At 43.8% G+C, this 19,781-nt stretch overlaps 1 protein-coding gene across 14 annotated transcripts in view; it reads left to right on the forward strand.

Annotated features, from left to right (window-relative positions):
- Positions 1-19,781, forward strand: part of PKP4 (plakophilin 4) — a 252,906-nt gene that overhangs the window by 162,909 nt on the left and 70,216 nt on the right. For 9 of the 14 annotated variants that reach the window (XM_069732987.1, XM_069732981.1, XM_069732983.1 and 6 more), the window contains 4 exons: positions 2,489-2,523; positions 15,309-15,440; positions 15,557-15,744; positions 17,029-17,602. In XM_069732987.1, the coding sequence (XP_069589088.1) occupies positions 2,489-2,523; positions 15,309-15,440; positions 15,557-15,744; positions 17,029-17,602 (929 nt within the window). The remainder of the gene's footprint in view (positions 1-2,488; positions 2,524-15,308; positions 15,441-15,556; positions 15,745-17,028; positions 17,603-19,781) is intronic. The other 5 variants (XM_069732985.1, XM_069732984.1, XM_069732988.1 and 2 more) reach the window with 1 other exon arrangement.

A 19,781-nucleotide genomic window follows, 5' to 3' on the forward strand; every position in this document is an offset into this window, starting at 1 on the left:
TTTTACGTTTTTCCCAAACTTTTTCTTTTTTGGTGGTATGTGCTCTATCTGTCAAGTGGAGGCCAAAATAAACCCTTGTTTGCCCTCTGTCTGACAATGGAACGCCATAGACTGGTTTCGCTTGTACATCACGGGCCTTCAGGGGTGGACAGGCCCATAGAGGGATTCCCAGACAGAGGGATAATGGGCGCTAGACATCGGACAAGCTTTATGGTAATCTTTAGGAACCATTTCTTGTCTGGATAGCCGTCTATAAACCTACACTGGAAACGGCTGGTTTGTAGACCACTTTTGAGCGTGGGATTCCAATAAAAAACACGTTTCTTAAGAAACTGATTCTCCTCCCTCCGCCCCCATCTATCGGCGGAGAAGTGAGCCTGGCTGCTAAGGTGTCATTTATAGGCAAAAGAAAAAACCCTAATGTCAGCATGCGAGCCTGGCAGACACTGACGTCTATTGTGTCCTGAGTTAATGTGTATTCTCGCGGAGGATGTCACCCAGAGACAGGAATTTTTATAGATGGATCAGTATCTTTTATTCCTTTGCAGCCGGAGACATTTTATACGATGACGGGGGAGAGAAGGGTTATTTTTCCTCTAAGAGCCTGGGTTCTGTCTGGGGTAGCTGCAGTGCCAGTATGGGGCTTCCACTTGCCAATATAAGGAGTATCGGCACTCCACAATGTGCAAAGAGCCTTTAAAATGTAGATAGTCAAGAAACCATAGGTTAAAGTATATATCCTGCATATAGTATAGGCTCCAAATGCAACCTAGAGTCTGCAAATTGTTGACGGCTGTATGTGCACTGCAGACGGGTGCTGGAGCGTCTTCCATAGCGCGCACTACTATCCATTCTGCTATGATATTTTTTTTTTTTACTGCTGTGCACTAGTCCACTGGCTATAATGGGTCAGAGTGCGGCCCGTGGCACACAAAGCCCAAATATACACTTGTCTGCACAATGATGAGGATTTGCACTGGGACGAGTGTATCTTGCAGGTTTTGCTTTGAAATCGGTGTAAATCTGTTTCAAGATCCGTGACACATTAATTTTGACATGGGGTCGTGGGTCAAGTCTTCTCCAAGAATCACTAGAGCACTTCAAATCTGCTATCCAGGGCTTATCTTCAGGTGAGATACTCCATATCGGATAGACACTCCGCACCAAACCAATCGGCTAAAAGCAGGTTCCGCAACGGCCGGAAGTAAATATTGCATGGAGCCACAACACCCGAGTGCCGGGCACTGTGTAGACCAGACCTGGGCAAGATGCGGCCTGCGGGCCGCATCCGGCCCGCCTGATGATTTTAAGCGGCCCGCCAGCTAGCTGTCACTTCTGACAGCCGCCCCCGGCACAGCTCGGCCAGCCGCTTCTGAGGAGGACCACTGGCAGCTGGAGTGAAGGCCAGGTTGATTACCTGTTTATCGGTGGCGGCGGCCATCTTCCCGAGGCCGCACGTGCACAGATGGAGTGCTCTGCTTCACGTGGCTTCAGGAAAATGTGCGCAGATGGAGATCGCGGCGGTCATTTTCCTGAAGCCGAGTTTGCAGATTTAGATCCCGGCTTCAGGAAAATTGGCACCGCGATCTCCATCTGCCTCCCGCGGCCATTTTCCTGAAGCCCCGTGAAGCAGAGCACTCCATCGGGAAGATGGCCGCCGCCACCGATATTCAAACCCGCTCTGCTGCTCACATTGCATTCCGGGCCGCTGCGTCACCTCACCGGTGGAAGGGACCCTGCGCACGCCATACCGCACCTCTGAAATCGCCACACCACTGCTGCAACCCCCCCATGGACACCAGGCCATTGCGTCGCCCGCCTAAGCAGGAAGGGACCCTGCTCAGGTGCACACCACACCGCATCACCCCACCTCTGCCGACAACATGCCTCCTGTGACCCTGCTCTGCCACCGCCAGCCCTCAGGTAAGAATCTTACCGTAAGATACTGTAAATTCGGACAATAAGACGGACACCCATCTTATAAAAAATCTTTTTTTCTGCAATTTTCTCCCCAAATTTGGGGTGCGCCTTATGGTCCGGTGCATCTTATAGTCCGAAAAATATGGTAATTATATTAGTTCGGCCCTCTAAAACCATCCCACTTTCTCATGCGGCCCCATGGCAAAATTAATTGCCCACCCCTGGTGTAGACGCTCTAGCTCCACTTCAGTGGGAGCTAAAACCCAGCACCCAAGTGTCTGATCCCTACCAATCTGATATTGATCCCAAAGATAAACCCTTTACAGCTTTCCTAATAAAGCATGGTGATTAGGAACTGTTGTAATAACCTGGCCCCGGCAGAAAGCAGAGCTGATGCTCATGGCAATAAAGCTGATTCCAGCTCCCATGTATGTCAGGTATTTAGGGAAGTGGTTGGGCATTGCGGTAATGGTGTTCTACTAATATTTTCTCCATGTTCTGTTCACGTTGAGCCGATACTTGGCAGTTTGACTGTTCATTAAGATTCCTCTTTTTTTTCGTTTTTCAGCTCTACAGAGAAGTCATTTCCTTGGAGATCAGCAGGTATGGAAACGCTAATCACATAATGTCTGAAAGTTGTTTACTTCCTTATGATAAAGAAAATATTGCATAAAGGTCTAGTAATTATACAGTCTGTATGATGGGGGTGTTAATGGAGTGCAACGTGGATTGATTTGATCTCATAATTAGTCACTGAATTTCAAGGCTCCAGAATATGAAGAACCTTTATTAGAACCTTGTTTCCTAAAATATCCAGTTTCGTGTTATGTTCTACTGATACATGTCTGTCTACAGTCTTGGGGTGCAGTCAGACCTCCGTACAAATTGTTTCAAGATCGGTGCGCAGTGCATGGACTGGCCGGCGGCTGTCCATATCCGAGCATGACCGCTTCATGTATTTCTATTCAACCGTCAAGGTCAGGTCGGGAGACAGCCGGCCAGTCCGGCCACTGGGTTCCGATCTCGGACTGATTTATTTGGGCGACTGACTGCGCCCTAAGACTGAATTGCTGGAGATACGTGACCCACCAATGGAACAGCTCCTCAACGGGTCTTGTTGCTAATAGCATGCGATCACAAATTCGCCATCGTTCCTTAAAGGAGTTTTACCAAGATGCCAAATTATCCCCTGTCCTAACTTATGGATTGCTGTGACCCTTAGTAATCCCAATAATGGGGCTCTGCAGAGGTGAGAGAGCCCTGTACTCTGCTTTTTTTTGGCACTTCCATAGAGAATGTGGAGCAGAGGTGTGAATGTTCGACCTCCGCTACGTTCAGGAGAGCCCTGTTGTCGGGATCGCTGGTGGTCCCAGTGATGAAACCCTCAGCGATCAGTGTGGGCCCAATATCGAGCACTCCTGTGTTCTCTATAAGAGACCCACTGCTAGACCTCCCTGACTTATATGACCGAGAACAAAAGAATAGCGAGTCCTAAATTGGACACCTTTGTCTCCCCCCACAAACAAGAGGACCCATACGCATTACATGGTCATCAGAGCCACGTTCGTCAGATGCATATAGGGGCGTTACGTTTAGACTCTTTCCATAGGAGAAAATCCCACTTAAAGCTGCACTGGAAAAAATTAAAGCTGTGATGTGACTTTGTACATTTGTCACTAGAGACCTTTTCTGTGTTACACTCATTTTGAGGTTTGCTCTTTAAGAATGGACCTTGAGGCTCTGTGCACACGTTGCGGATTTTGCTGCGGATCCGCAGCAGTTTCCCATAAGTTTACAGTTCAGTGTAAACCTATGGGGAAACGGATAACGCAGTGCCCATGCTGCGGAAAAAAACGCGCGGAAACGCAGAGGTTTACATTCCGCAGAATGTCAATTCTTTGTGCGGATTCCGCAGCGGCTTTACACCTGCTCCATAATAGAAAACTGTAAAACCGCAGTGGAATCCGCACAAAAACCACACTAAATCCGCGGTAATTCCGCAATAAATCCGCAGGAAAAAACGCAGTGTTTGTGCCCCGAGGATTTATCAAATCTGCAGCCCTCACAAATACGTGTGCACATAGCCTAAAAGGAATATCTTTTCTCTGGTTGTTCCATTGGTTCGATATTAGACAGAAAATATTGTCTATAAATATTATACTACTTCAGAGAACATCAGAATTACGGTAGTGTCCAGATTTCATCACTTCCTCTGTGGAGAGATCTGTACTTTCTGATGGAAGTGATACTGAAGAGTTATATTTATGGAAATTTCCAGAGATGAGGGCTTTTTTATTTTGTGTTGATTTGCATTGTCTTTACTAAGGAGGTGTGGCCAAATAGGATAATTATGCGGATCACATGCCCCCAGGGAACCTTGTGAACCACACCCACTTAGTAAAGACCATGAAAATTACCACTAAATAAAAAGCCCTTATCCCTGGAACCGTATGGGGGGTTTGCACAGAATAAAACGGAACATACAGGGGAGACATGGGAATAAAGTAGGAGCAAAAACTGGGACATTTTTGAACTGGGACAAATCCTCTTTAAAGAGGCTTTCCACTTTCAAAATTTCCTTCTTGTTAGCAAGTTCCCTTAACCATAAACTCAAAACAAAGCTGGGACACCCACTAAGTAAAGTTACGTTCACATTTGTGTCTTTGGACGCAACATCGTCGACGCAATGCAAAACGCATGTCAAACGCATACACAACGCAGCGTTTTTTGACGCATGCGTTGTCCTAAAATGTTATTATACAATTGAAGATTAAAAACGCCCAAAAAAGTGTCAAGACAGTTCATCACTTGCATTTTACTCAAAAGGCGCATGCGTCGACCAACGCGGGTCAACGCAGGCACCTGCGCCCTATGCGTTATACATAGACAATGTGTTTTTTTTGGCGCATTTACGACGCAAGTGTGTCGCATGCATTGCTTATCGGAAATGTGATGCAGGAAAAATGCAACATGTAGCGTCGTTTATGCCCTGGCTGGTGCGCCAAAATGACGCATGCGTCGTACAACGCTTGACAACGCATACCGGCGCATGTCCATGCGGCCCCCTTGCGTCGATATCCGTCAAAGACGCTGCGCCCAAAGATGCAAATGTGAACGTAACTTAACTCTGCCGTGGATCTGTCACCATAGTGGATCTATATTAAGTAAACCCGGCACTCATCTTAAGTGCTCAAACAGGATTTTAATGTTGTTCACTGTAGTAAAACGTTTCGGTCTTGCTTCAGACCTTCCTCAGTTACAGTTTACATTGATTCAATTCGACTGGGTGGATCAATAGTTTCGGTAGTAGATCACTAGATCAAGAGACTTTTTGAAGTTCGGAACGATGGTAATAGGGCCTGTATATAGATAGAGTGCTGCATGCCATAGTGGCGTATACGAACGCGGTGTCCACCGCTGGTCCACCATAGTGGATCTGTCTGCATACGTTGATAAATAGATCTATTAGACTTGATGAAGCTGGTGATTTTACTTTAAAAATTCATCCCAGCGAGGCTGTATAATCCTAATATTACAATGAGCTTTTTTCAGTCCAGCTATAGAATGAGAAAGTTCATGAGTCCCAAATGTATTTAGTCTCCACCCACCTTGCATGCCTGACAGCTGCAGCTTGTATTGAGCAGTGTGAGATCTCATCAGGGAGAAGGGGCACTGAGAAGCCAATAATAAAGCACTATATCCAGTGTATGGAACATGATCCACCATTCACAGTAGGTGATGTCACATCTCACCTCCTCCTCCTCCTGTACAATGACTGATAACACCTCTATAACACAGGATCCACCATTATTATTATTATTATTTATTTATATAGCACCATTAATTCCATGGGGCTGTACATGAGAAAGGGGTTACATACAGGGTTATAGATATCGTTAACAGTAAATTTACAGTGACAGACTGGTGCACAGGGGAGAGGACCCTGTCCTTGCGGACACATTCTACGGGATAATGGGGAAGAGATACAAGGTCGAGGGTGCAGCAGCTCGGGTGGTGGTGAGGCGGCAGCTCGGGTGGTGGTGAGGCGGCAGCTCGGGTGGTGGTGAGGCGGCAGCTCGGGTGGTGGTGAGGCGGCAGCTCGGGTGATGGTGAGGCGGCAGCTCTGGTGGTGGTGAGTCGGTAGCTCTGGTGATGGTGAGGCGGCAGCTCGGGTGGTGGTGAGGCGGCAGAATGGTTATTGTAGGCTTTCCTGAAGAGATGGGTTTCAGGTTCCGTCTGAAGGATCTGAGGGTGGTGAATAATCGAACGTGTTGAGGCGTGGAATTCCAGAGGGTGGGGGATATTCGGGAGAAATCTTGGAGTCGGTTGTATGAGGAACGAATAAGTGTGGAGGAGAGAAGGAGGTCTTGGGAGGATCGAAAATTACATCAGGGAAGATATTGGGAGATTAGTTCAGAGATATAGGGAGGGGGCAGGTTGTGGATGGCTGTGTAGATCACCATTCACAATGGATGTTGTCAGAGCTCACCTCCTCCTCCTCTATTCTTTATTCCCTTTTGAATAGGACATATTCCAATTCTACATTCCTCTTAAAATGGAAAAAGACCTTTTAGGGGTCCTGGACCCTGTCATGGGTTGTTAGTTATTTTATTGATGTCATAAGTGGTGTGTAATATATGGTACAGGGTGGCCGGGTTGCTAAGTTTCAGTGACGCTGAGGCTTGTTCACTCTAGATTGCCATACACCAGGCCTCTGCTCCCACCATGCTGCAGAAGTGGAGTTACATTTTAAATAGGCTCCCCATTTAGCCGGTGCCATGTAAACTGCGGCACGTCAGCCACCAGCAGCTCATATAGTGGTGAGATTGACGTGCCAGCTTGATCTCTGTGCGCACCGCTGAGTCACTGTGTTCTTCTTTTTTTTTTTTTTCTTTAACTGTCAAAATATTTATTTTCTTTAGAAGAATGAAAGCTTTTATTTATTTATTTTTATATTTTTACGTTTTGAAAGCAGTATTAACTTTTCATTCCAATGTGAAAAATGTGCTAAGGGTCAGTTATAAAGATTGTCAGCTTTTGTTTTATCTCCTTTTTTATCTACAGGTTTTGATGTGCAGTGTGATTTTTCACAGTTTAATCTTTGAACTGCTTTAAAGAAACATATTACTGGAAACTTCACACACCTTTCTATCCCAAAAATTAACACCACAAATACACACGCTACAGTTTTAGTAGATCGATATCTATATATAGATGTGTTTATATATAAATGTATATATTTATACTAGCTATTGAACCCGTTCTACGCCCGGGTGGCGAGCATTTATATTGGTATATGGTCTCCATCCTGATATGTGCTGCTCCCATCTTGCTCCCCCATCCTGTCATGTGCTGCTGCATCCTGCGTCCCCATCCTGCCATGTGCTGCTCCATCCTGCGCCCCCATCGTGTCATGTGCTGCTCCCATCCTGCGCCCCCGTTCTGTCATGTGCTGCTTTCATCCTGCACCCCCGTTCTGTCATGTGCTGCCCTATTGTCATCTGCTGCTCCCATCCTGCGCCACCGTTCTGTAATTTGCTGCTCCCATCCATATGCTCCATACGCTGCTCCATAAAGGTTGATGGCCCCTATAAGATGCTCCATAGTATATGCCTCATGCTGCTCCATTATGGTTGATGGCCCCCATAAGATGCTCCATAGTATATGCCTCATATGCTGCTGCATTATGGTTGATGGCCCCCATAAGATGCTCCATAGTATATGCCCCGTATGCTGCTCCATTATGGTTGATGGCCCCCATAACCTGCTCCATAGTATATGCCTCATATGCTGCTGCATTATGGTTGATGGCCCCTATAAGATGCTCCATAGTATATGCCTCATGCTGCTCCATTATGGTTGATGGCCCCCATAAGATGCTCCATAGTATATGCCTCATATGCTGCTCCATTATGGTTGATGGCCCCCATAAGATGCTCCATAGTATATGCCTCATATGCTGCTCCATTATGGTTGATGGCCCCCATAAGATGCTCCATAGTATATGCCTCATATGCTGCTCCATTATGGTTGATGGCTCCCATAAGATGCTCCATAGTATATGCCTTATATGCTGCTACATTATAGTTGATGGCCCCCATAAGATGCTCCATAGTATATGCCCCGTATGCTGCTCCATTATGGTTGATGGCCCCCATAACCTGCTCCATAGTATATGCCCCGTATGCTGCTCCATAAAGGTTTATGGCCCCCATAAGATGCTCCATAGTATATGCCCCCTACACTGCTCCATAAATGTTGATGGCCCCCATAAGATGCTCCATAGTGTATGCCCCGTATGCTGCTGCGATATAAAAAAAAAAAATAACATACTCTCCTTTCGTCGCTGGGCGCTGAGTACTGGGGGGCCTGAGCAGGCGGGGACACCGGCACGCTGTGGGGGTCAGGTGCCGGAGTCGCCGCTAGCTCAGGCCCTCGACACTTGCTATATTCACCTGTCCCGTTCCAGTGCTGTGCGCGCATTAAGCACGTCACAGGCAGAGGACCCGGAAGATGGAGCCGCGCGCAGTGCTGGAACGGGACAGGTGAATATACTCACCCTCCTGGCACATCCCTGCTTCTCCGTTGGAGATCGCGGTGTGTGTTCAGTGCTTACGCATACCGCGATCTCCTGGGAGCGTCACTCTGTGGGGTCCAGACTGCGCCGGCGCTTGCGCAGTCTATAAAGGCTTCGGACAGAGTGACGCTCCCAGCGTTATATTATAGATCTGTTATATATAATGGTGGATGCATTCTTCTGTCCTCCATAGCGCATAGTACCGCACTATGGCGCCATTTTATTGAAGACACTGTGTATGTGAATTCACAGACAGTCTTCAACAAAATGGTGCCGGATATCGCAGAATTGACTCTGGCACTATTTTATTGAAGAATTCTACTACAACATCAGTATGGCAGTGCACACACGCCGGCTATCACCATTATCCCTATGGCCGGCGCATGCGCATTGCTATGTTGATGTTGTAGTACATTAGTTAAATAAGTCAGTGCGTGCTGCGATCTCCGGTACCATTTTATACTGAAGACAATGTATAAAAGTACCAATAAAAATTCTAGCCGCCAGGGCATAGAATGGTTCACATATGAGCTAAAACATTGCCATGTTGGGTGAATAAACACCATTATTTTTGGGAGTTGGAATGCTGCAGTTTCATTTTTATGTGAATACTGTGGTTGCCATGGGCAACAAAGAATCAGGGCAACCTTCCAATGCTGAATCTCCTCCCACCCAGCTGGACCTGTAAAAAAAAAAAAAATATTTAGAGGACAGGTCATCAGAAAAAGAACTACTCTTGTAGTAAGGTTTTTATGTCAAATGTATTTTTGAGAACGTGTGTATATCTCCTCAAAATCAGTATTGAAAAAAAGGTGGAAATCTTGCAATTTTCCCACTGGTTATTTTAGACTCCTGCTTCCAGTTCTTTCAGAACATCCATATGTACATTAGCAGTTATAGAATGACTTGTGTAAAGTCTTTGTCATTGTAATCATAATGAGACTGAGACTGAGACGTAAAAAAAAAAGTCTAAAGATTAACCCAATAAATTTTTGTTTTAATCCCTTTAATATCAGGATTTTTAAACTATTGCCTTATCAGGTCTAAAATTCATTTAATAATGTATACAGTTTGTTAAATGTGGTGATAGACCTGCTGTAATGTTTAAAGGGGTATTCCCATCTCCTAGATCATAGCCCAATATGTAGTAGTTATAATATAATAATAAGAGCAAATACCTCCAATTTGAAATATTGTATAGTTATCCTGATAAGCTTTGTCGCTTACCCCATGTGCAGGGCATTGCAGTAGTTTAGGTATCCATGGTTACAACCACTAACAACTAAATAACTGTCACTATATGAGTGCTTGTAACCATGGATACATAAGCCACTGCCCTGCACGTGGTGTAAGCAACATAGCTTATCAGGGGAACTATACCACATTTTAGATTGTAGTTAGTTGCTAATATTAGTATTATTACACCTACTACATACTGGGACAGGATCTTGGAGAATGGGTGTTAGTGGGTGCCCCAGGGATATGTGCTAGGTGGGAGCTTTGTACACACGTGTCCTGGCAGCCGGGCTGAGTTTTGCAGTTGATCTCATTGATGAGCGCTGGGCATTTCTGTCTGTTGTTCAGGTCGGTTACTTCTTTGTGATCACAACAGAGCAGCCATTATCGGCGTTCTTTCAGCTGTCGGAGCTGAAGCAGAGTGTGATGGCACGTGCCGCTCCGCTCGTCTCACGCCGTGTAATTATCAGCATCCGTCAGTTTGCAGGAATTGCTTTTGAAATATTTTTATTTTTTTATTTTTCCGCAGCGTGAAGTGGTTTCTGATTTTTATAGCGTGTCAACAAGGCTCAAACAGCCTGGAGCGCGGGCTCGGCGCCATTCCGGGCTCTCCATACGGTGATCGTGCGGAGTCATCATTACGGCATCAGACGCCGTAATGCATTCACCAAGCCTAAATGATTTGCATCGCCCCGGATGCATCCAGCGGCAGACCTACAATTAAATCATCGGAATGGGATTCCGGGCGTCCCGGGGAACGAGTTCATTTAAAGAACTGATCTTGATGAGATGCAGGAGGCTGCCGTTCCCGCACTCGTGCCCATATCACAGCTGCTTGTTTGACTCCGATGATCGTTCTTGTGACATTTCGGCTTCTCCGCGCACTTCCCAGATTGAGCGATGTCTTCCCTACACACGTTTTGAAGAGTCGGCTGTCACGCTCTTGATTAAAATGATGAAGAATTCAAATTACATCCGTCAATCATTAGTTTTATGCAGCACATTTTTGCAAATAGGAAGTGTTGCCTTCTGCCAGTTGCTGATTTCATTGCCCGGAATTGAGTCTTCTCCAAAAGAAAACAAAAAAAAAAACCCACCACTCCTGTCCGTAGTTTGTATGTGGTATTGCAACTTAGCCCCTTTTGACTTCACAGTGCCATAAACCAGCTAAATGCTGTTATCTTTATGCAATAGCGCCACACTTCTTTACAGGTTGCATCTGGTATTGCATCCCGGCCACATTGAAATAAAATGAAGCGGAGCTGGAACGCCCCATGCTGTTTGTAGCCATGTTTTTCCAATACCGTGCAGCCCCTTTTAGATTCAAGATTGCACATAGAGAAGGATTTTTCGGCAGAGGAAACATTGTCCTTGTTACTTGTAATACTTCATGATAGAACACAACCTTATTTTGGAGCATTGGGACTTGGCAGTTTTTCACTCTTCCCAATCCTTGGCAGGACATTACGACCCTTGGGTCGGTTTTCTCTCCTTTGTTTAGAAACTTTGTGTAGTCGGTGGTAGAGATTTAATATTCACGCCACTGAATGGGAAAGTCATGGAGTCGACCCGATCTCGCAGACTCGCACTTTCATAGTCTTTTGTCACTTGCATTATTATAATAAAACAGCCTCCAAAGAATCTATTGGGTGCTCCAATAACCCCATGAAATATGCGCAATACATTGTTTTGTAATAGCTAATTTGCATATTAAATTAAATTATGCCATGTCCCAGATAAGTAATTATTCTCCCCCATGAATTACTGGGATTGACACTTTTTACACAGCTGATCTACAAAAGACGATCACCTCCTGGGAAACTCCAGGATATAAAAATACTCCAAAATATAACCCTTTTTATAAAAAATCCATAACATTGGGGAGTGTAAATATATTATATATTTATGAAGGCTCCACTATCTCACTATTTTGACAGTTGTGTGAGACTTCCCGCTCTGAGCTGGGAGGAAACCACTGTAAGAGTCATCAACCAGCATGGAAACACAGTGTAGATCTCTGCTGCTGTCTTCATGCTTCTTATAGTGAATTATGAAGATTTTCCTGTGTATTATGGAGGAGGAGTCTAGAAGACACATCTTCAGAGGTAAAACATGTCGCGGCTTTTCCTCAGTGTGTCTTTTGTGGGCTTTTTGTGTATGTAGTTAGAGGCTAACGGTACCGTCACATTAAGCGACGCTGCAGCGATCTAGACAACGATGCCGATCGCTGCAGCGTCGCTATTTGGTCGCTGGAGAGCTGTCACACAGACAGCTCTCCAGCGACCAACGATCCCGAAGTCCCCGGGTAACCAGGGTAAACATCGGGTTACTAAGTGCAGGGCCGCGCTTAGTAACCCTATGTTTACCCTGGTTACCATTGTAAAAGTAAAAAAAAAAAAACACTACATACTTACATTCCTGTCGCGTCCCTCGGCCTCAGCTTCCCTGCACTGTGTAAGCGCTGGCCGGAAAGCAGAGCGGTGACATCACCGCTGTGCTTTGCTTTACGGCCGGCCGGCGCTGACACCGGGGGATGCAGGGAAGCTGACGCTGAGGAACGTGACAGGAATCTAAGTATGCAGTGTTTTTTTGTTTTTTTTTACTTTTACAATGGTAACCAGGGTAAACATCGGGTTACTAAGCGCGGCCCTGCGCTTAGTAACCTGATGTTTACCCTGGTTACCAGTGAAGACATCGCTGAATCGGTGTCACACACGCCGATTCAGCGATGTCAGCGGGTGATCCAACGACGAAATAAAGTCCTGTACTTTCCCCATCGACCAACAATCTCCCAGCAGGGGAGCAACGATATCGTTATGTGTGACGGTACCTTTAGTTTCACCCTTGAGATTTCAAAGCTGCTATGTACCCCATAGTAGATTTACCCTTTACAAGCAGCTGTTTCCTCTTTTAGTAGATTTTTCCTTTAGATGCAGCTGTGGTCTCCTCTTGCAAATTAGCCTTTAGCAGCAGCTCTGTCCTCCGCCTCCTTTATCTGGACTATACTACAGATATCATATTACATATCTAATAAATAATATTCTGTATGAAGTAAAATTCAGGCTCTTTGCAATGAGAGTATGGAATTTTTTCTCTAGATTTTAATTTATTTATTTAATTCATTCACATTGAGATGTATTCGGAAATTAATTCACCATGTTTGTACTTTGCTTTATAAAAAAAAAAGGTGAATTGATTGAACTCTTCATGAACGGGTAGGACGTATGACGCCCCAGTGTCCAGTGTGAAAATTGTAAGATAAATATATATATTAATCTTACAATTTTCACACTCAATCACATATATTAAAAAATGCAAGATAAATAACACAAATATCTCAGAAAAAAGTCATTTTTGATAGGTTTACCTTAACTCAGACTTTTGTAGTAACACAGTTTAATATGGCTTTTATAAGCGAGGCCGAGCTCTGTAAAACCCCATAGAACAGTTAGTAATAACATTCCCGAAAAATAGGTAAGATTTCAAGTTGTGGTGACTTTTTTTTTTTTTTTTAAGTCAACATTACACTTGTCTTATTCTCACTAGTTTTGATTTCTGTTTGGTTTATCCTAGAAAATATGTCGCTCAGACCTGTCCCCACCACAAGAAGCTCTTTGTGTTCTGCTAGCCTGGGAGGACTCTCTCAGACTTGGTTTTTTCCGATAAGAGCCATATAAGTGGTTTTAACACAAGAGATGGTAAACTTTAGGTCAGCGGAAGGAATGTTTTTGGCTCTTTAGTTATTTATACAATTCGTGCTATAATTGGAGAAATGGTCGAAGAGGATGTCGGCTTTGGCACGGCGCCAACTGGAAAACTAAATTAACCTTTTCCTATCTTCTTAAAAATTAGGTTTTAAAACTAAAATATTAGACTTCATATGATTTCCACTTGCAAAAATAAATCTAGTAAAGAACAATCGGTGACGTCATTCACATCTCTTATGGAGAGAGACAGAGCTTTTCTGTGTTTGGTGTTCTGCTGTTTGGCCACACATAGAAGTTTGAAGACCCTTTCTCTCAGTAACGTTGATATTGGTCCCCCACCCAACTAACTAACTTTCCCACTAATGTGATAGGAGATGACCATTTGGTGCTTATAAGATTCTATGGGAAGGAATAGGAAGGAGCTAGAGACAGACATTCTGCTGCAAGCTCTCCTGAAATGACCTTTCCAGTTCTCCATGGAACTTTATGAGCACCAACTGACATCTCCTATCTCCGTAATTGGAAAGTTTGTTTTCAATAAAGACAGATTTTACCCGTGAATTGAGACTTTTGGAAATGATCGATCAGTCCAGGAGAAGAAAGATACTGATTTCTTATATAAGTTATTTATGTTCATGTTATTTTTTATTTAATAAATAATATAAACAATAGTCCCTCATTAAAGAATAGTGCCAACCAACATAAAGAGAGTAAATTCGCCCTTTGAGATGTTTTCCATTTTAGCACTGCCGGCGTTAGCCTACGATAAGAGCCATGCCACTGCTCCAGAGCCCAAATCACGCTAGACAGACCTCCTTGACATATAGGGTCCACTGGGGTCCTCCAAGATTTCTGTTGGTTTGATGGCAAGAGTTACACTGCATATGTCACTCTTGCCATCAAACCAACAGAAATCTTGGTGGGCCCAAATGGACCTTATATGTCAAGGAGGTCTGTCTAGCGCGATTTGGAGGGTCTTTATTTATTTGCAGTGTAGTGTAACCCACGCCAGCACTCCTTATCGATTTTAATTCCGATACATATTTGGTTTTTAATTGGACCTTGTAAGAATGTGGCAATGAACATTTGTGATTGAGTTGATCTCTGTATTCTAAATCTACCAAGGCTTGATTGGCTTGAAAGCCAAAATCATCAGGTCCTTGTTGGTACAAGTCCATTCTGGTCTCCATCTCGTGCACTTTTGGCATATCCAAAGGGCGAGTCATAAGTTTATAGTAGTAGGAGGAAAAGTAGGTAGCAGAAAAAGCGCAATAGGGTCTTATCTGGTGGAAAGCGGGAACTTAGTTTAAAAAAAAAAAAAATTGCTTACCTGGTAAAGTTGTGTGATAAGAATAATTAAAGTTTGGAGGTAATCAGCTGCTGCACACCCATGGGTTAGAAAACCATAAATACCAAAAGGAGAGATTAAGTGGTTTTTCTGTGCCTCTGATAAAAATCCACGGGAATAATCCAGGAGACTATAAATGGGATCTGGGTTTTAAGATCAACTCTTTTCAAAGTCATCCGACTTCTTCATCAGGATGCAACTACTGTAATTTATAGTAGAATCTGGTCCCACCAATGGGACCCCACAGCTGTCTGGAGAACAGGAGCCGTCACAAGCTGCGTACAGTGGGAATTATGTGGGAATTACGACCGCCTCGCCAAAGACAGCGGCGGGCATCCGATATGAATGTAGGTCCCATAGGTGGGATCTTTGCTATAAAATGATGACCTATCCTATGGATTTGCCATAAATGTGCTAAGTGGGAGTAGCTCTTTAAGACAAGTGAATTGCTTTTCTCACGGTATTTCCCTTCTCTAATGATTACACCACTGTTTACGCCATGGATTGTTTTCGGTTTCAGATGCATCATCCGGAGGTCCCCCTAAGCAGAGACTGTCTGACTCTACTCACCCCAACCACTTCCTCATCAGATCTGACCCAGAACCTGTGACCATGTATTCCCCGGAGCAGACGTCGCTCCATGAAAGTGAGGGTCTGTTTTTGGATTATTATTTTTTTTCTTTATTACCACTGGGATAACTTTTTCGATAAGTTACTGGCTACTTTGGGTTTACTTCGCAGCTTAATTTTTACTTCTCTGGTTTTCAGGATCTTTAGGCAACTCAAGAAGCTCAACACAGATGAACTCGTACTCCGACAGCGGTTATCAGGAAGCCGGCACTTTTCACAACCACAATGTGGCTAAACCCGAACTGCGCCAACAACACTCATTCTCAGGATCTACCAGTAACCACTTGGTGAGGTCCTCGCGGGCTGAAGGCCAAACCATCGTCCAGGTATATATTTATTGCTCTTTTATGTTACATTTCCTAAGTGTCATTGTTTGCATGTATCCTCTCGCTTTCATTGTGATTGGATGACGGCAGCTTGGATGTTTCTGTAATGTGAAAAATCCAGCGCAGTGTTATATTGTTATCCTTTTTTTCTTGTTTTTGCTCATAACATTGTTCTAAAGATATGATTTATCCTACCGCTGTAACCGCTTTGGCGAAGACCGCGGTGTCTTATTATATTTTCATCTTGTTATTGTACATGTCTGGATGTATTTCCATTCTGTAATTTTAATTGTGTTCAGCTCAGAGGAAGCGGCTCATAAAGAGAACTTTCCGACTTTATCGTGATATACGTTGCATTTGTAGCCGATCTTAAAGTGACCCCATTCCGTTGAAAACACACTCCATTGTAAAAAGACTGTATGTTATGGCAAATCCAAAATGACAAGATCACTATATATATATAGACTGGGCGAAATACTTTAATAGAACTTTTTTTTTTCTGCAACTTTTTGTTCTAGGAATGCAGTAAGTAATTCTACTCAGTGATTTACAGCAATCTCCCGCACGGAAAGACTGTCAATCAATGATTAGGACTGCCCACTGGACTCCTAAAACCCAAAAGAGTAGAGCTGTAAATGACTAAATTACAAGTTATATATTAAGATATACTAAATCATTTCCCATATAACTATATAGCAATCTGTAATGCTCCTTAAAAGCTTTTCCCTGTGTTTGGGTCATTAGCGGTTTTCCAGAACCACAGATCCTCCAAGGCTGGTGGTCATGACTATAATTAGGCAGCTAATTGGTCTCGCGTGGCCAAGAATGCATTCCAAAATGCAGTCCAAAAAGGTATCAACCACTGAGGACTCTCAATTCTAAATATTTTTCCAAAATCTATAAACCTATAACAATATGTTCTGTTCTTCCTTTTTGGAAAAATTTTTTTTCTAAATTCATTATTTTTGGGAATGTGATCATTAAATGATAAAGGAGACTTGGGCATGTGAATTAATCTCACTTTTCTATCAGGTTTTGGCCATATGGTAACCCAGAGAGACTTCCTTTCCCATCAATCATAGTGTTTATGCTTTATGACGAGACACTAACATTCAGATCGAAGAATTGGGAAATGAAAAGCTGAAAGAGTCAGTCCTCAATCAAAATGAAAGCTGATTAGGCAATTATGGTCTCATTAAGGCACAGACATGACATTTTTGTTAGTTTTTATGGTTTTGTACACCAATCGTTTATTGACAGAGATTGTTTTTCCTTCACTTGTAGCCAACAAATGCTATGGCAGCTAACCGGGCAGTTCGACGCGTCAGCTCTGTTCCCTCAAGATCACAGTCCCCTTCTTACGTCATTGGATCTGGAGTGTCACCCTCTAGAGGGTCCTTGAGAACTTCGCTTGGCAGTGGCTACGGCTCCCCATCCACTACAGATTCACGACCGCTTCCAGCTTCCACCACCTACTCCTCTACAACGTTGCCTTCTCAGAGAGCAGCTTCTCCTTACACAATCCGGAGGTCTAACTCTCCAACGGGTGTTCGAAGGATTGGTTCACTCACTTCTCGGCAAAACTCGAACCCTAACGGCATCACCTCAAATTACCAAACACTAGGTACTTCAGTTAGAGTTGGGTCTCCACTGACTTTATCTGAAACGCAAAACAGAGTTGGCACATCATCCCAAACTCCTATTGTATCCTCCTCCTCTCCAAAGCGAGCGGGAATGACTGCAGTTCCTCAGCACATGGGAACGTTACAGAGGAACTTGCATGACATTGACCAATTTGGTCATCAACCGTTTGACATCTATGAAAGAATGGTTCCATCACGACCCGACAGCCTTACAGGTTGGTAAAGACTCAGAAAAACTTTTTTTTCACAGTATTGTATAGTTTCCAAATTAGTAAGCTTGATGAAGAAACCACAACCATATAAAATTTAGTTTTGCTTGGTTGAAGGCAAAAATACATGACTCTAATTGTCCTACAGATTTTTACTTATCCATTTTGTAGACATTGACAGCTTGAGCATTTGCTGTACTGGATAGATCTGCTGCCCAATGATAATGCCTATATTTTCTGCCTCCTGCTTGTGATGGGCTTCTCCCTATTAGCAGAAAGAGCAGTGGGAAACTTAAGCTGTACATTTAGTCAGTTTGACTATCTCTTCCTGTAGTTCATAGGAAGTCAGAGAGTGAGCCCATGCTTTTCACAGTGGGGCATGTACTGGACTGATAGCCAGACTTGGCGGCCCCTAATTAAAGCAGAGAATGTATGTACACTGGTAGAATATTGCTGGCAATTTTCCATTACGTGTAAAATGTGCAGATTTTTACACCAGATCCGTTTGTGTAGTAAAATTCCTACACTTGCAAAACCACACTAAAGTTTAATATTTTTTCGTAGAGCAGCTTGTATAACTCGGTGTATAACACACGTGAATCCATAGTTTTGTGTAGACGTCTACAATCTTGGTAATTATGGGAGACATGTCGGACGATACGATCAGATGCATACAGGCAAATTCCTTTCATTTTTTTGGTATTTTTTATCAAGTAAAATAAAAAGAAACGAACAGTTCTTTACCCACCCTGCCCGGGTCCGTTGCTGAGTCTCTGACGCCACGCCCAATGTCTCCTATGGTCTTCAGTGCTGACATCAACTTGACAGCGCTGCAGCCAATCCATGAGCTCAGCGCACTAATTGGCTGCCAACAATACGAGACACCGGGAAGAGTGGCCGAGATTCAGCTCTAGACCTGGGGAGGGTGAGTATAGGACATTTTAGTTTAAAAAAAAAAAAAAAAAAAAACAACTGCAGCTGGCGGAATGGGGGTATTTCCAAATCAGCAAAACCCCTTTAAGTAAGCTCAGTGATCAGGAGTTTGCGCTTCTTTTTAAAACCTCATTGTGCATTCTGCCAGACCTTCCTCTTTTGTGCCTGGGGCAAAAATGTACAGTATTTCCAAACCATAAAGCGCTTTTCAGATGAAACAATTATCTAGAAATTCAGATCAGAAAAATCATGCCAGGTGGGAATGGCAATTATCAATAACAAATTGCCCAATCTGCATTTGCTATTTTTCCACATAATTGCTTTTAGATGAATAGTATTCTCGGCTGAGGGAATGATTTGGCGTATGTGCCGTAGTCAGAACAGGCGTTTAAATGCGGAAACCGTAGGCACGCATTCACATCGCAGATCGGGGACAGATGACATACATTCATGTTTACAATAGAATAAGCGCTTATAATTACGTTTTCTCACCGGCGTCTTGTCTCCGAGCTCTCGCGCTGGAATACTGCTCCGTGCCGGCTTAGTGGGGATGACTGACGACGCCATTGACAGACACTTGTGTGTTCTGCTGACACTCTGCGTTTCCACCTGATTTCGGATTCATCTTAGGAGACATTTCTGCTATTTAATATTCCTTAAAGGCACAGTACTGTAATTAAGTATAGCCTCGTTAGCGATCTGCGCTTGCACATTTTCCCTTGTGCATGTCCGGATGCCACGTTCTCAGCGGCTCCCGCGTGTTCGTACAATCGGCTCACCTGTCCAGGTGCACGGCAAGCTACTCCAGCAATAGCAACAGTCCAAACGATCGCCGGCACTCACATCTTCTTAAATGAGTTGGTTTATTGATCCGGTAGTATAAAACTCACAAAAAAATGGTTAAACACAACAGCACACAAATTAAAAAATGCAGAAAAGAAATATCCGCTGCGCTCCCAGGCAACATGTTTCAGACCTTCATGGACCTTCGTCAAGCCAGACGATGCAGGTCTGGAACACGTTGCCTGGGAGCGCAGCAGATATTTCTTTTTTGCCTTTATCATTTATGTGCTGTTGTGTTCCACCATTGTTTGCACCTTATTTTTGTTCTACTGGATCAATAAAGCAATACTTTTAAGAAGATGCGAGTGCCGGCTGTCATTTGGACTGTGGATGTTCTATTCTTCGCACATTGTGTCTGTAGTTCACAATTGACCTACATCCTGGAAAAAGAAAAAAATCGCCGAACTTT

This window comes from Ranitomeya imitator, chromosome 7 (assembly GCF_032444005.1).
Source record: "Ranitomeya imitator isolate aRanImi1 chromosome 7, aRanImi1.pri, whole genome shotgun sequence".
Classification (NCBI taxonomy): Eukaryota; Metazoa; Chordata; class Amphibia; order Anura; family Dendrobatidae; genus Ranitomeya; species Ranitomeya imitator.